Source organism: Zophobas morio, unplaced genomic scaffold (assembly GCF_036711695.1).
Source record: "Zophobas morio isolate AGI-343-1 ecotype UQ-CSIRO unplaced genomic scaffold, CSIRO_AGI_Zmor_V1 ptg000044l, whole genome shotgun sequence".
NCBI classification, from domain to species: domain Eukaryota; kingdom Metazoa; phylum Arthropoda; class Insecta; order Coleoptera; family Tenebrionidae; genus Zophobas; species Zophobas morio.
In genome coordinates, this window is record NW_026972149.1 from 9,827,617 (window position 1) to 9,844,808 (window position 17,192).

Here is a 17,192-nt window from a genome sequence, read left to right on the forward strand (position 1 = left end):
AAGTTCTTATTTCCGTACATGTCCGTGTTTTCCTTGCTATCTATAAATATATGATGATTCAGACAGATGGGTTCGCATAAAGTAATGCGAAGGTGCTTTTATCGATATACCTATAGGTATGCACCTGATGCAAAATTCGACCTCTAAGAACTGATAATTATCACATATAAAATAAGGTTTTGTGGATTATTTTATGGAATAATCAATACACTTACCTGTGCTTGTGGCTACTAGCGCTAAAATTAGGCCTATTAAAATTGGGTCAAGATTAGGAACAACGTTAGACATATAATAATAAAAAGACTATTGATAAGCCGCTAGAAATTAATGGCTGCGGCTGACGAGCAATTCCTCGATGCCATAACTACCCCCAGTATAACCCAAACATATAAAACGCGTCCAGAACGGCCAATAACGCGTTTTTAAATTTTTTGTTGCCCAATTTCTGTCTTTTCCTCAACCATGGATGAAAAAATGTCAACCTATACATTTACATAGAACTTCCCCCGACTCTTAAGTACAATAAACACCGCAATGCGCGTCAGAATTAATTCGCGGACGCTTTATTTAACATTATTTTAAAATGACGTCACCAGGTACCTAGGGATAATAAATATATTCATTTTAATATGTACAATATAACACTAAATATGACGTAATTGAATTTCCGAAATACATAATCACTTCCATCACTAGGCGCAATACAATTTGTACAGTTTTATTTAATAGTTATATGTATATATAGCATATTTTTTAAATTTGGAATTGTTAAAATAAGGATCTGTTTTTCTCCATATTCCGAATATGAAGTTGTTTTCGACATAAATCATATACAACTTTTTGCAGAGGTGATACTACCGTAAAAAATATTCTAAAATAATTTATGTTACCTGAAATTTGATGATACTCTGCGTAGAAACAACGAAATTTAAAAAAAATTGTCACTATCAAAGTCTAACGTGACGACTATTTGCTAGTACAAGGTAGTTTTGAAACAATTTGATTTTTCCGTCGAGGTGAAAATGTCACTTTTCTGCACCGTTCACCTGACATTAAGTCTGGAGCCTTTTTAAGATTCAACTAAGCTAAAATTTGTAACTCTCTTACACTTTGAACGTTTCTTCGTTTACTAGAGTTTTTACGTTAAAATCTCATAATAAACAAATTTATTACGAGAAAAGAAGATTTTTTATTACAGATACAAAATTAATTTTTATCTCATAAAAGCATTGTTTAACAAGCGACGAAAGAACTTTCTTTCCTTTCATCTGTGTTTATTAATTAAATATTTGCAACTTCTCCGTCGATATGAATTTTTTGTTTGTTTCACATTTTTGTGTACCGAAAAGCTTGTCATTTGATTAGAAATACGTTTTAGCGGTGATGTGAGGCAGAAATGGGTCTTCACCGTTGCGGTAAATTTAATTTCCCAAAAACGGGTGGTTTCGCTAAAATATGTATATTTATTTAAGCTAAGGAACACTTCCACATTAATTTACATAAACGATTAATAATTAATAATTTATAAATTGTGTATGCAAATTAAGAGGGCTAGTGGTTTTAGCTCCCACCACTAGAGTTCAGCTGTCATCAATCAACGAATATTGTAGCTCCGCCCAAAGATACATTGCGTGACGTGGTAGGCGGGGCATCTTCATAAGCTCATGTGTTACATATAAAATATATTAATTGTTTACATATATACACACACACACACACATACACAAACAACAACCGTGTTATTAGCTACGACGACTAATGTACTATTTTTTTTATATGTTGTTTACATAATCGATATAGAACTCTATATTCGATGTTCACGTTTTCGATGTTGGGCGGCGCTGCATGACCTTGCGTCCCGCACCCAACTTCATGTAATTTTAACCCGACTAACCTTCTGTCAAAAATATGTGTCAAATGTTATCTTGTGTTATTTACATTAATAACTGTCCGTTGTAAAATTATTTACAAAACTTTATACTAAGTTATAAATTATAAATGAAATAGACTTATGTTAAAAGCGGAAAATGCTAAAATTTGGTTCCAAACATGACAGCAATATTGTTTATAAATGCACGGTCCGGCTCCTGGAGGATACGGAAATCCTGGAATGCGAATACAAGGTAATTAATTAAAAGAATGTTTTTTGTACTATTTTGGGCACTTTGCAGCCTCACCACAAGGGTAAATACTTGCTGGAATATGTTTGCCAACAACTGAATCTTGTAGAGCAAGATTATTTAGGACTCCGATATGTGGATATACAAGACCAAAGAGTAAGTTTCGCGGTTGTCAGACTGTTAATAATGCCACCTCTTACAGCACTGGCTAGATTTAGGGAAATCTATTTGTAAACAAGTTAAAGACTTGGACCCAGTTTTGTTTAGTTTTCGTGTAAAGTTTTACCCACCTGACCCATTTCGCCTTAAAGAAGAAATAACTCGCTACCAAATATTTTTGCAACTGAAAAGAGATTTACTCCATGGGCGATTATATTGTGCTACTAACGAAGCTGCCATGTTGGCAGCCCTAATTCTGCAAGGGGAACTAGGAGACCATGATCCTGAAATACATGTTGGGAACTACATGAGTGAACTGAAAATTTTACTTAAACAGACTGAAACTATAGAGGATAAAGCAATGGAAATACATCAGAAGCAACTCAAAGGCCAAAGTCCTTCACAGGTGGAGAACACCTTTTTGAAACTCGCTTGCCAACTTGATACCTATGGTGTTGATCCACACCCTGTCAAGGTGAGGAGATACTTGTTATCAGAATAAAGTGTTTTGATACGAATTGTATATGTGGGCGTTGCGTCAAGGTCAATGATTGTCGTGTGAGGGGCGGATATGACTTAAGTAACGTCCGCGCAAAAAGCAGTGTATTTTTAAAAATACAAAACGTTATCTCGTGTGCAATATTTGAATTATTTTACCAATGTTGCAAGTCTTGATCACTTTTTTGTACAAATTAGTGATTAACCACACATTTAGTGGTAAAAAATGATCGCCGTGCTCTGCACTCGGTGTAATTTTTAGTTTATCTTGTTTGTCAAAGTTGGTGGTCCTAAAACATTCATTCACCCGTTTTTAGGACCACAAAGGAACGCAGCTTTATTTAGGGATTAATTACGCTGGAATTTTGACGATTCAAGGTAGTCGAAAAACGCACCATTTTCGATGGCCCGACATCCAAAAAATAAACTACGAAGGCAAAATGTTCATAATTCACCTAAATTACAACGACGTAAGTACAATATGCGTGCGAAAACTCGTTACTGACCCCATTTTTAGAAAAAACACACAGTTGGATTTAAATGTCCCACCGGAGCTGCCTGTCGACACGTATGGAGGTGTGCGATCGAACAAATGTTATTTTTTACGTATGTATACCCCCATTTTTACAGTGATTCCATTATATTACGCAATTACTATTAGTCTACTCTAGAATTAGTACAACTTTCATAAATGTTCCTTAATCCAGTGACCTATTGCCGCTTCGTAGTAATGGCAAACGTTTTTAAAGTTTGAATTAACACCATCTGTCAGATTAATTATGACTTTTGACGTTTCGTTGCCATGGAGATGACTAAAAGTTGCCACACTTTAAAAGAGGCGGCACTTGGATCATTTATGAAAGTCGTGGATTTTCTAGAATGTCTAGATTAAAGACGTTGTTGGCAGGCTGCCGGCGAGTTCTGACGCGCCTACGGTCTCCGGCGGCGGCTTCTTTTCCTGGGGCACGAAGTTTAAATATACGGGACGAACCGAGAAGGAAATTCTGGAGGACAGTGGTTCTCCAACGCGCGAAGAGCCGAGCATTCAGCGCACGTCGAGCTTAAGACGTAAAGCGTCCAGTGTACCTGCAACACCCTCAACACCCCTACAACCCCACTTAGGTGAGTCGTTTTGTTGGTTTGGACGTGTTGCAACAGGTTTTGGGTGCAGGTTATAGTAGTTTGCCGAGATCTAGTCATTCGGATGCCGGAGGTTCCCGAATGGAGTCGAGTAACAGTACCGGTCTATTGTCGGGCTTGGACGGGAATCCCTCGCAAGGTTACAGTGATGTTGCTGCCTTAGAAACTGTGTCGGAAGACCAGGAAGCGATGGGGGCTTCTAAGCTTCGCACGACAGGTGGGATTGAGGTAGTTTTGTGATGGGGTACTAATGGTTTGTTGCAGTATTAAAAGATGATTCGATGGATCGCTTCAGTGATTATTATTTTCGAGACTCGTTCGAACATTCGTCATCCGAATCTCAGTTAATTGATAGTTATCGCGGTTATGAAACTACGAATCCTTCTCATCGTTCCAGTCGTAGCCAAACTCCTTTATCTCATACTCAGGTCGATGGTCGAATTTGCCTGCCAAATACTACACATAGTTTACAAGCAAACGTTAAAAAACCTAGAAAATTTAACGTGGTGGGGGCGTTTATTCCCACGTTAATTATTGTAACGATATTTGTACTTATTGCCACTATTATAATGTTAGAAACTGATTGTGAATTATTTGGTAGCCTTAGAAATATTCCGGAGATGGTATCACTACGGTACCAATTCTACGAACCAATTAAACAATATTTTCGAAATAAAATTTCGATATTTTTTTGATAATGTTTATAAGTATATATTTGCTTTACCAGTTTCAAAATCCATTTTGCATTTCGAATTCAGCTTTATATAAAAATTTCAGCTAAATTTCCTTGAAATGATGTAGCAACTGATTAGTTTAGTTCTTTGATCTTGCTTAGAGTAAGAAATCCAATTATTAAAATAGTTCCTGCAGTACTAAACCATTAGAGTAGGTTATAATTCCTTTACTAACAAAAATCATTTTTGTGTTCTAATGGCTTGGGCAGTATGCACGACTTTATGTGATAATCTTTGTTGAACGAAATAAACATTCCGTTATTGTACAAAATAGAGGGCGCCTCAACATGTCAATTATTTTATTTTATACTTACATTTAACTCTCTCTTATTTCTCAATGTTGAGGAACCTTATGTTTTTGTTGTTGTTTTTGTTCAAAGTTATATTATAATAACATGTACATTTTGCACAATTTTTATACAAAAATACTTGGGCAGAAATGTAATTAAGTACCCTATTTTGTTGGCAATGAGTTTATGTAAATTTAAGAAATCTGTGATCTTTTCTCAATCTGCTGCTATAGTAATAGTAAAAATCGTACAAAGAAAAAATCATGATAAGTGCAATCAAAATCTATTTTTCAGTTGAAAAGTATTAATATTAAAATGCTCGAAATAATTTTAATAATTGCTTAGATTACGCCGTCTACTTAAAGAACATGTGATTTTTATATTTTTATGTACACAGACTTGCTTTAAGTGTTGACATTTTTATACATGTTTTAATGATTTAAGGGGCCATGTTGTAATTAAACCCTTTATTTTAATTTTATTTTTTTACCTATTTATTTATTTTATCCCGGATTTTACGTTTTGTTGAATCTCATTGTTTGTAATGTTTTTCGATAATGTAACTCATTTTCGCCAAATAAAATTAAGTCAATTAAGAAACTTATCTCATTAACCCTACTCTCACACCAAACAATTTTTATAAATATCTACATATTTGAGTATTTATTACTAACTTAGAATTTCTAGACATCTTAGATGGACTTCATGGGTACGATATGCCTACACGCGGAAGAAAAATTCTCAATTTCTAACAAATTCGAATACGCGGACTTATGAAGAACTCTGTGTTTGTTTTCGGACTCGGGAAGTTCATTCAACCGAGGGATTTCAGTAAAGTCCTTATCCATATTTTTGGGATATAAATCATCACCTTAAACACAAATATTACAAATTGTACATTGTATTAGAAAAATCCCACCTGGTAAGACCGTGTATACACCATTATTAGTGTCAATTCTGTAGGGCCAGAAAGTCTCAAACCCAAATCTAGCTCTATTACTGGCAAAACTTGAAAGCGCATTAACATCCAAGACCGTTTTAAGCCGCGACATTTCATAAAACTGTGGTACCGGGAGCATAACGGTGCCTTTGCTATTCATCTGTAGGCATTCATCAGGCGTGGTCCACTAAAACATAGAACATAAAGCTTGTTGTTGCAGATTTTTCCCACGGCGTTGCGACGCACCATTAAGTCTTGAATCTCCTTATCGTCTCCGTGTACATTAGGCATCTGGTGCGTGGTAGCAATAAAGAAAACAGCGCTAAATCTGTGCGTTTTGTTCGACGCGGGCGTCATCCAGTGGCTCCAGTTTTTGAGTGCCCAAACATCGGGGAAGATTTCGAAATGTTTACACATGTTGAGGAATTCATTCGGGTCATCGTTCACCCTCTGTTGCCACGCGATAAATTCATGTCCGCCTAAACAATCATTTTTAACTCACCACCGACATCAGTATCTTAAATTTACCGATAAACGAAGCCCACTGCGAAACTGTGTCAGAGTTTATTTTGGGACTTTTGCACATCAGAATGCCACATTCCTCAAAAGTTTCTCTAATGGCACATATCCTGAACGATAAATATCTCGGCAGGCTGTTTTCGTCGTCATTTTGTAATACCGCGGGCACGTTTTCAGCAGGTCGTAGATCATCAAAGGCTTGTTTGGAAAAGCCAAATTTTTCGTACAGTTTTAGCCAGTCCAGGGTGTTGTCGCTCTTGGATATGTTTCCTCCGGGAAAAACGTACGTGTCTGGCATGAACTTCGACTTCGAGCTCCTTTTGAGACACAGGACTTTGTAGTTGAACGGGCTGGGTTGCGAGAAAATTGCTTTTGCCGCCAAAATCAAACTGGCGGATTCGCGCCACACTTTCAGGTGGGCAGACATGGCGGACAAAAAAATAACCAAGTTTGTTACTAAACTCTACGGGTATAATTAATAACAACATTAATGTTTGTTCTAACAACACAATGTTTATGCTTGTACATACGAGTCTTCAACTTCTAGACTGCTCGTGGGTGGAGCGCCATGTTGGAGGAACAACAACAGAAACTTCGGCTCCAAACACACGTGTGGCGTATGTCAACACAAAACTACCATTTTTCTAATCGTCCTTGAATTTGTATAAATGTTGTTCAAACACGTCGATTTGTCGTTAATGTTGTGTTTTAATTGTGACTTGGAAACAGCAAGCCAAGGAACTGATAACGGAATGTGAATTATCCAACGTAATTGTCAATTATCGTGACAAACAATTGTTATAATTGAGATAACGCTTTTTTTATTTAATTTTTTTTTCAAGACAAGATAAAAAGTGGAAGAAACATTTCAAACCTATTTATTTTTATTGATAATGTTGCACAATTTTAAACTGACGTAAAGCGCGCATGCGCCATGAGCGAATAAACACATTTTTGTTACATTTAACGATCTTGCGATATTTATATTAATGTATTGTGAAAATTTCGGTAGTTTGGAGTCATTTCGATTAATTTCCAACAGACTAGAATGACTAGATGGATGGAAATGGGGAAGCATCATGTTCTTGTATTTTCGTACCTACGAACAGGAAGAAAACACGGTTTTGGACAGTTATTTCTCTGATATTAAAGTATTTTGTTACATAGGACAGTTATTAGCATTGTCATTGCTCGGTGGTTTTGGCAACACAAGACGTCTTTTATTGGGAGTTTATTGTGGGGGCGTCACATTAAAAATAAAGTTTCATTCATTTCAACAACAATCCCCGACTGTTGGCCAAAAAATTCGAATTATGTGTGTTGCGGTATCAAACTTATTCTGTACAAAGTAGCAAACGGATGGATTTATTTAAAACACCCGGTTTGCTGTTTCTTGATCAAGAAGTATGATCCCATTTGTATTTGTAGTTTGTTTCGAATAGCTCACTTCGCTCGCATCAGGATGTGCAATGATCCAAGTGTGGCTGCGGTTATATTAGGTCCTAAAAAACACTTAAAAAATACAGTTGGTGTGAATTGTCTATATTGATATTTAACTTCCCGGATACATGATTAAACACAACGGATAGGACAGGAAGTTATCATAATGAGGCAAATTTCGCGAGATTGCGATTTTATAAATATATGTGTCTTGTCTGTCTGCTTTAAAAAAATGTGGGTTGAAGGTGATTATTTTTTCTAACTTAGGTAGTCTGAGTTAGCTGTGGATACTTTGTGTTTAAATTTTTTGCGGCTGGTTGCAAGAACACTTAATTGTCTCCAAGTAGAGCTGCGGGCCACGATTTTTTGTTTCTTGTTTGCACGAGGTATAAATCTGGGTTTAAAACAGCATTGGCACGGTTGATGACGTCACCGATCAATCGGGTTGGCGAAAACACAAACAAGCGAAGAAATTAACAATTTTCGCCCGAAATGAACTCTATTCATAAGAAACTGATTGAGTTGTCTGTAGCATACCACAAAGCAGATGATTTGCATAATTCCATTGCGGGGTTCGAGATCCCGGAAGTTCAGAAGGAAAACTTTTCTAACATTATTATTGTTTATTAAAAGATTTTGTTCCAGTTGGAGCTGAGAGTGGTGCTTGCGGCGAGTTGGGTTCAGAATGAGGTTCGTGTCGGTTCGCAGACGTGCTTTGGTGTTTTTAGGCGTAAGGTTTCTGTGGGTTGGGCGGTCTGGGTGTTCTGTGAGTTTGGGTGGAGTGTGTGCTGTATGGTCGTGATCTGTGAGTAATGAGCAAAGCGCAATACAGAAAAAAAAGGGAGTAGCGTGTATTGCTGGTTGCACACTGCGGCTTTGATGGTGTGAGTGTTGAGAACCGCTGCGGGTAAACATTCGGTGACCTTAGGGGCGGAGCTTGTGGGACCTCGGGGTTGTCGATCAGCGCCCCGCGCACTAGTCCCATCTTGCGAGTTTATCCAGAACTAAAGTTAGTTTGTATAACTCGGTAGTGAGTGAATTTCATTGCAGCATCGATGTAATTTGGGAATCGAATATTTTGTACATGTACAGACACTCCCAAAGCAAAATTCGAAATAAGTGTTTATCCTGACAGAAATCATCCTAGAAATAAACAAAACTCAATAGAAAAGTGCGAATAAAACACGTTTTAACACAAAGAATCCGCGTTTCATGCATTCTTCATAGACGGTTTCAAAATGGAGTAGATGGTCATTGGGTTTGTTGTTATTCTGGAGGAAGAGACGGTGAGTGGTGTCCTTCCGAAGACGTTCGGAGAAGAGTCCCGACTAGAGGCAAGGTTCTTCTTCAAGGGGCCTTGGAAGAAAAATTCCCGCTGATGTTATTTCACACAAAACATCAACTCTTTTGGATGCTGCTGAACCTATCTATGACCTTTGTGCAGGCAAATACTCACGAACTGGCCTTTGCAGCGACGAAATAAGGTAAGAAACTCTTGCCCCGGCCCTCGACGATACCCCAGAGTTCCCTTCGTCTTCTTTTAATTTGTCAAAACATACATTTCCTCTCATTAATCATCTTGTCAGGTGCTATCAAAGAATAAATGTTTTAAACACTCGTCGGAATATTTTTATTCCCCCGGCATCTAATTGCTGGATTTAATTTCGTCTTTGTTCGAAAATGTTTGTCTAGACACTTTCCTTTATAACCGATTCACGTGCTTCTACGGTTATTGCATACACTTAAACAAATTCCTCGATTGCCGTTCGAACCCCGACTTAATTCAACTCGCGAAAATTCGCTTTACCTTTTTTATTTTATTGTTATTCCGAGGAGCCTTTGTTTACATTTCCTTATTTATGTTTACTCTTTTTCAAGTGCTTTATAATCCACTTAACTAAATATTTATACGACACGTAATCTTTTTCACTGCTGCGATAAATTTATTCTCTGGAGAAACCTTTCCGTCGCTTCGAAAAAAATCAAAAATGACATGCCTCTGATGCGATCAAATCGGATGGTTTTTGCCTGAAAATACTCCTTGGTCAGGTGCCCAGGTCAATTTGGCGTTATTTCAGCAGAAGCGCGTCATTTCGTTCATTATTTTTTTCATTTCGATTATTTTTCTCGACGGATTCTATTTTCTTACACGCGTTTTAATATAACTCCGTTTTTTTGGGTTATTCACGCCGACCGCCGTAATTCACTTCAAATTAATTTTCTTAGAACATACATGATGAAAGATCCCATTCGGCTTTAATCAGTATTTAGCCGAGGCATAACAGGATTAAGAATTTTTTAATTTCATGTTTGCTAACCATTAATTATAACATTTTATGGACTATTGACCACCATCAAAGAAACACAATACTGCGGAGAGAGAGACGTGTTAACAAGGGAAGAGACTGCATCAAAGCAAAACGAGTACCCATAGCAACACAGCGTACGAAACTTATGCAAAAATGTCAAATGAACTCTCACACGACCATAAAACGGACATTACAGTACGACAAAAGCAATGAAATTCACGACAGAATGGGTCATATTCACGCCAAATTATATTAACGACGCATCCAAGACTTACGATCCATGGAAATGGCTTGACCATAATACGTACTTAGCTTTATAAAAGTACCCCGAGAATTGATCACATGAAATCACCTACTGTTTTGTCGTGAATGCCACGTAATTGGCGTACAGAGTACCAACTTTTCGGGTGAATAATTCTCACCCTTATAAAATTAAATCATCTCCTCACGCTGTACAAAAAACAACGAGAAAACCTCTAGCTTTCGTTGCAAGATACACACTTCGCTAAGCGAAGCATGGAGATTTCATGTTCATGGAAATCAAGTTTTTAATTCGTCGAACGAACGAATTTTGAGAGTATGATTTCTTCTTGCTTTACATTCTGTTATTTCATTTGTCTATGTAATAAAATACACGAAATGCAAGGGGCAGCAATATTTTTTTGGAAAATTCTGAAACGGCAGCTTTCTTTTTCACATTAAAGTTTTACGTAATTTTTTTCTAGAAGAGTTTTCAGTTGTCTAAAAAATGTTTAATCTGTAACCCCCCAAAAAGGTATTTTATTTGATAAATGTTGGGAATCGGAGGTGTTTTGTAAGTGAGTTTTAAAGAGGAAAAAAGGACGTTGATTGTACTAGAAATAATATAGTGTCCAGGTGTTTCGCTTCTTGTAAATTCATCTTCTAGCGCACCTCTGAATCCCAATTTAAGTATCTATGTTTAGAATGTTGTATCCGGACAACTGAAAATTTCGCGAAATCACATATCAGTTATCGAAACATCATTACGTAAAAACAGAAATGATTGTAGATGTTTGAGTTATTTTTGTCTGTATATTGATATTCAGTGCTTTAATCTTCCTTTTTAGACATTTTATTTTTTTGTGACAATAGATATTTTGCCCCCAGTTTCGTGTATTTGAGCCACGTGTTCGCACACAATGGTCATATTTGTGTATCGCGTTCGTCGCGTATTATTTAACCGTTTATTGTGAGCGACTTTATTTGATTCCGTTTTTCGGATTTGCTTTTACAAGGAGCTACCAAAGGCATAAGTCAGAAAGGCCTCGGTGGCCGCTTTGCGCCGCCACTGATCCCCTCTTTGTCGTTTCTTTTGTTGTGTGTTTTCAATATCCGGATGAATATTTTCTATCTATATACATTAATGCGCATAAATTTAATGGGGCATATGAAGTGGGATTTGTTTATGAAAAATTTACGGCGCTTGTAAATCGGATTTTTTGTGACGTTTTTTTCGCGTGTAAGTTGGGACGAAATGAGAAGGCTTTCATGAAATATTCAATCTAACAAACGTGTGAAATTATGCCCTAGTGGCATATTTATTTAAGGTTCCAGCGGGACATAAATCGAAATACTTTGGGAAGTTGAACCGCCCGAGATTTGCCTCTAAAGTTTAGAAAAGAAATTTTATCATCTTTTGCCCATTATTTTCATGAGTTTAAGTTTTTATCGTGACATATTATTGGTTATAATTTTGGGTTATGAATCGCTTCGGTGTCTGGGGGGTTGATTTAAATGAATAAAAAACGAGCAAAGCGTTCCACCTCTATTTATGTTTTTAATTAACTTCGTAAAGGGGTTCTTCGAACTAATCCCAAGAGAAAGTGCTCTTGTGTAAACAACACTACACGATATATTACGCTGGACGTGTAAAAGAAACGTTAAACAATACGGCGGTAGTTTCATGGACGCGTACGCGCACTTCTGCGTCCCTCGACGCTCCGAAAACGTCTACGATCATTTCCACAGCTCGTGGAATACGAAAAGGCGGGATCTGAAAACTGAACTCGGTTGATTGTTAAAATATACCTCCCTGAGATTGTTGACGTGTTCTTGCGCACTGAACAGTACCATACCGTGTAAATAAACGATAATTCATTCCATCAGATTTTATCCATGCAATTTTTTTTTTGGCCAAAAATAAAAGTCTCACGAGGGTTGTCTAGAAAAGTGACGTCATTAGGGAGTTTTGTGTAAATAATAATTAGAGATTTTTTTCTAGATTTGATACGTCACTGCGGCTCATTGAAACAAGCGTGACAAAACCTCTTAACAACTTCCAATTTGTTTCAGTCGGTGTTAACCTCTAAAAAATTCAATTTTTCCTAAAAAAAAAGGTGTTAGTTACGGGTGTAAAGAAACACTCCGAATAACACAATTACAACTTTACCAGTTTTGACTTTTATTAAATCGTGATAAAAGAAATTCCAAACATTGTTAACTTCTGTGAGAGTTTATTACGGCAAGGCCAGTAAATAAATTGAAATACGTACAATGAATCCACGTTTTTTCAATAACTATCTCTCCCATTGACATCAATCAGAATAATCAGAGGGTGTAATTCAATTTAAGAATCCTTCAATCTAGAAAGCCAAATCGTTCTCGGAAAAAACTCCCAATAAAACCTCGCAAATTTTATGCCTCCGTTGCCACGTCGTCAATTCCCCATAACGCACCATTGTTTACGAAATTATTGGGGTCGGACGGTCGTTTCTTTGATTCATGAAGATATCGACACGTCGATTGTTGCATTTATGTATTAAAATCCCGTGACTAAGAGCATACTCATCCCTCGACGACACTAAAACCACTAAAACCCGCCTTGATTGGAGCATCGTTTTATGGTTTTGTTGTTACGCTATTGTTAAATTAGTAAAGTTTGTAGGTTGCGGTGTTATCGCCTTCTTAGATTACTCCTCTTTAATTGCTACGCAAACTTCGTCATATCTATAACGGGCACATTTCGGAGACACACCTATATGCATATGCATTTTCATAAATAAATATGTGCTGTCGCGAATCCCGTGATTAATTTCCGGACAGAAAAACGCCCATTCATTTGCAAGCGCCGCCTTCCATTCGACTATTTCTGACTCAGGAGGATGATATCCTCAGAAAATTTCACAAAAAAAGCTTCTCGGAATTTGTGTCAGTTACAGGCACGTGCCTGTGGACTAACACATCACATCAAATAAATATAAAACCTTTTTTTAATTTCTAAAATGAAAAAGAACTTTTTTATCAAAGGGTGTGGTTCTTTTATAATGTTGTTTGGACAAATATGAATACTTTGAGTGAAGACAAAGATTTTACAAATGTCAGGGTAAACATCTGCTGATGACACTATCAAAAAACAATGTAATGTGCCTTTGAGGAAAACACATCAAAAAAGTAATCTGTTTGTCCTGTTGATTAGTCCTGTGATTTAAAAGACACACGGTTTCGGTTAAAAACATATTACGTTCCAGTAGAACCAACGTCAACTGTTCTTACTGCACTAGTAATCGAGATATCGGTACGCGGTAGCACGTTGCCGCGTACGGTTATAGTTAAAATGCGTTTACGTATCCTGGTGAAAATACGAGTCCAAAATAGTTGACGTACGCGGGAGAATCTACCGCTTATGATTTTCTATATACCGGCTTAACTTCAACTGTACATGTTTGTAGTTCGAAAGAGTTCCGCTTTTAACACGTTCAGATAACAACTATGCATTTGTGTTAAAGAAAATGAAATTTAACTGATTTTGTCTCCTCAAAACAGAGGAGAGGACTAATTAATATTAATTGAACTAAAATGGAGCAAAACGTTCCGAATCTGTTTTCAAAGTGTGACAATTTTTCGTTTTGCTTAAACTTTTGATTATTTTCTAAAAATTTGGACGTCTAGGGGGAAAACTATGGATTCGTAAATCACAAGTGCAGGAATATCTTATTTTGCAACACTTAAATGTAAATTTTGGAGATGACGGCATCCCTTTGTTGGTAGAGATGATTAGATAAAGTTTGTTTAGCGATTTACCATCAACACGATGTTTCTAACATACATATAACATTTGACAACAATCGGTCCCGTAGTTTCGGAGATTATCTGATTAGTAAATATTGACACAGACAGACAGACGAAAACGTCGAGAAAACATGAAAATGGAAAGTACACTATTATTAAAGGCATGGCGAAATTTATGCGAGAGTTCAGATTAAAAAAAAAGAGACTCGATCTTTTTTGAGGAACAGAAATTGACTAAATCTATCGTATCGTTTAATTTTGAAAAAATCCTTTTTCTGAAAAACTAGTTCTGATCCAGACATTTTATCTATTTTAACTTCCCGAGCGTAAGCTAGTATCCAGTCCATCGGACGAATGCCTACTTTTATGTTTTCTCGACCTTTCATGACCCCTACAATACGAAAAAAGTAGTTTTCTATTTCCGTCTGTCTGTCTGGTGTCTATATTCATTTTTGTCAGACACGAAATCTCCGAAACTGCTAGACCGATTGTTGTCAAATTTTGTACGTATATTAGAAATATTATGCAGATAGTTAAATGCTAACCAGAATTTGGGTAATCATCCCCACCAACAATTTGATGATGTCATTTCAGTCAACTGTATTTTAAAATGATTTGAGTGTGATACAAAAATATACTTTTATACTTGTAGTATACGAATCCGCTTTCAATTTTCGCAAAAATATTTGCAAGGTATAATAACGTTATATTCCCAACACGGGATATAAGTCTCCCTGGCGCAGTGGCTTATCGGGGAGAACGGCGACCTGCGATCCTTCGATTGTGGATTTGATGCAGAACTTAGTCGTGGTTTAATTAATAATTTTAGTCCTCTGTTTTGAGAAGACAAACTCATTCAAATCGAACTAATTTCTATATGACATTCGTTCGAGGTATAAACATAAATAAACGCTTGAGCTTCAGATTGCTATTACCTAGTGCTGAACGTCATTTTAACCCGTCAGGTACGTACTTTCAATACACGGGGGCTGCGGCTGTGTTATTTATGCCGCTGTTTTTTACTTTATAGAGGTTATCACGAAACGAAAATCGTAAAATCAAATTTTATAATTTTTTTAAAGAGCTAGATTTGTCTTCGAGTAATTTTTTATTGATCAAATTAAGAAAATGCGAGAATTCGTCTTTCTTTAATTATGATCAAATATGATTAATAATAATCATATTAAAAATATTTTGTTCGATTGTGGCTTAATTAATAAGTTTCTGTTTTGAGGGGACAACTCATTCAAAGCAAACAAATTTCTACGTGATATTCTTTCGATGTATAAACATAAACAATCGAAGTTAACTATGTACACTAATCAATTTTCAGTCCATCATGACCCCTAGAGTGGGAGAAAAGGGGAATGAGTTCATATTTTTAAGAATTATATACTTATGTAGGGTGATTAAAAAAAAAATTTAATGAATGAGGCAACTTATTGATCAAATTAAAAACCATTCATTCTCTTTTCTCGAAAATTTGAGTATACAGTGCTGTTATTATTGCTATTAGATTGCTGTTATATGTGTCTTTGGTAAATTTTCTTATGGAAAAACTCACTTGAAACATACGCATATCATCTATACTTGAACAGTCCATGCATATTTTTATTTTAATATATAGGAGTTATAACAAAAAAGTTAAAGAATCTGTATTTGTTCGCCTATATTTCAGAGGTGAGGGAAGTTCTGTCTAAATAATTTTAGACCAATTTTTTTTCTCCAGTGTAAGGATTTATTGTAATCGAGTTTTCTCGACGTTTCATGACCTCTACAGTACGAAAAAATCGGCTTCCGTTTCCGTCTGTCTGTCTGTCTGAATGTCTGTTGTCTGTCTGGATTTTTATAGGCGGAGTATCCCCGAAACTACCAAATCGATTGTTGTCAAATTTTGTATGTATGTTTGTAAACGCCAACCAGAATTTGTCTAATCATTTCCTCAAGATTATGTACAGTAACTTAAATTTCATAAAATACTATGCTCCTACACTTGTGCTTCATGAATCCGTCCTATTTTTGTTTATTAATACGATCATTGTTTAAACCTTTTTCTTCTTTAATCACATAATACGCAGCCACGGAAACCTACCTAACGGTCCTGTGGTGGGTAGGTAATGTCGCGGCCGCCTAAATTTGATAATAATAAAATAATAACTATAATAACAGCTGTTCACTCAAAATAAGATTGGGAACGTTTTGTTTCATTGTACCTTAATTAATCCGTTCTTTCCTTTGTTTTAAGTGGACAAAATCAATTAAATTTAATTTTTACATAAATGCCTGCCGCCTATGATGCTTGTTATTTGAGCGTGTTATTTCTTCCAAAGCATAAACATAAACACTCGAAGTTAGGCATGTTATTGAGAGTACATTTATGTTGGTTATCTGCCTAAAATAAAATTTTATGAAGCGTATTTATTGAGGTGTACTTCAGGGGCGAGAAAAGTTCAGTCGAAATAAACTTCGACCAGGTTTTTGTGACACCGTCCATTGTAAAGAATAGAAATGTTACAACGTAAAAAGGTTTAATTTTGTTACTTAGTTTATTTAAAGCTATGTACGATATAAAATGTAAGAAATATTTTTGCTCGTTTTCAAGTAAATTGTTTTTTCTTGGAAAAAACCTTTTAGATAAGTCGTCCATTAGGGCGACGATTTATTAGAGAATTTGTTTTATTCGATTAGGTAAAAAAAACTGAAAGATTCTTAATAGCTTTTTCAAATATAGGAATAAGTACATTTTATAATAAACGTTTTATGTTTTAAAATGCTTTCATCGGCTTCGAACGATGTCGAGGTTTAACCCGTGTGGTTTTGAGCGTCGTCTCTTTGCGCTCTTTGATTAAGCGTGATATTCGCTTGTCACTGTCAGCGTCATATCTGGATAATCTCTGGGTGCAGCATGGCACATACCTATCAAGTAACTACGATGAAATTTTTGACGTTTGGACGCATTCGATGTTATTTTTAGGGAGTGACTAACAATATGTTTAATGTGTGCATTTATTAAA

General features: G+C 36.2%; 3 protein-coding genes across 4 annotated transcripts in view; 2 read left to right on the forward strand and 1 right to left on the reverse strand.

The window, feature by feature from the left end:
• Window positions 1–1,864: 1,864 nt before the first annotated feature.
• On the forward strand, window positions 1,865–5,363 carry LOC135141378 (FERM domain-containing protein 5). Its single transcript, XM_064072434.1, has 8 exons — window positions 1,865–2,123; window positions 2,172–2,276; window positions 2,323–2,754; window positions 3,095–3,247; window positions 3,295–3,383; window positions 3,685–3,899; window positions 3,949–4,134; window positions 4,182–5,363. The coding sequence occupies exons 1-8, from the start codon at window positions 2,028–2,030 to the stop codon at window positions 4,610–4,612; spliced, it is 1,707 nt and encodes a 568-aa protein (XP_063928504.1). The 5' UTR covers window positions 1,865–2,027; the 3' UTR covers window positions 4,613–5,363.
• A 169-nt stretch (window positions 5,364–5,532) lies between these two features.
• On the reverse strand, window positions 5,533–7,253 carry LOC135141379 (acyl-coenzyme A diphosphatase NUDT19-like). Of its 2 annotated transcripts, none has more exons than XM_064072436.1 (5): window positions 6,927–7,253; window positions 6,410–6,863; window positions 6,128–6,360; window positions 5,861–6,068; window positions 5,533–5,812 (listed from the first exon to the last, which is right to left on the reverse strand). In XM_064072436.1, exons 2-5 carry the CDS (start codon window positions 6,825–6,827, stop codon window positions 5,634–5,636), a joined length of 1,038 nt encoding a protein of 345 aa, XP_063928506.1. In that variant the 5' UTR covers window positions 6,828–6,863; window positions 6,927–7,253; the 3' UTR covers window positions 5,533–5,633. The 2 variants fall into 2 exon arrangements, with proteins under 2 accessions (XP_063928506.1, XP_063928505.1); XM_064072435.1 differs by having other exon boundaries at window positions 6,931–7,251.
• Window positions 7,254–9,186: 1,933 nt separating this feature from the next.
• Window positions 9,187–17,192, forward strand: part of LOC135141844 (plexin-B) — a 45,774-nt gene continuing 37,768 nt past the window's right edge. Inside the window, exon 1 of the mRNA XM_064073368.1 lies at window positions 9,187–9,324. The gene's annotated coding sequence lies outside the window, so the exon portion shown is untranslated. The remainder of the gene's footprint in view (window positions 9,325–17,192) is intronic.

Coding starts and splice junctions, on each gene's coding strand:
- LOC135141378 (XM_064072434.1), top strand. CDS start 2,028: ATGCTAAAATTTGGTTCCAAACATGACAGCAATATTGTTTATAAATGC. Junction 2,124..2,171: donor TCCTGGAATGCGAATACAAG/GTAATTAATTAA, acceptor GGCACTTTGCAG/CCTCACCACAAGGGTAAATA. Junction 3,900..3,948: donor ACCCCTACAACCCCACTTAG/GTGAGTCGTTTT, acceptor TTTTGGGTGCAG/GTTATAGTAGTTTGCCGAGA.
- LOC135141379 (XM_064072436.1), bottom strand. CDS start 6,827: ATGTCTGCCCACCTGAAAGTGTGGCGCGAATCCGCCAGTTTGATTTTG. Junction 6,361..6,409: donor GCAGTGGGCTTCGTTTATCG/GTAAATTTAAGA, acceptor ATGATTGTTTAG/GCGGACATGAATTTATCGCG. Junction 5,813..5,860: donor TGTATACACGGTCTTACCAG/GTGGGATTTTTC, acceptor TTTGTGTTTAAG/GTGATGATTTATATCCCAAA.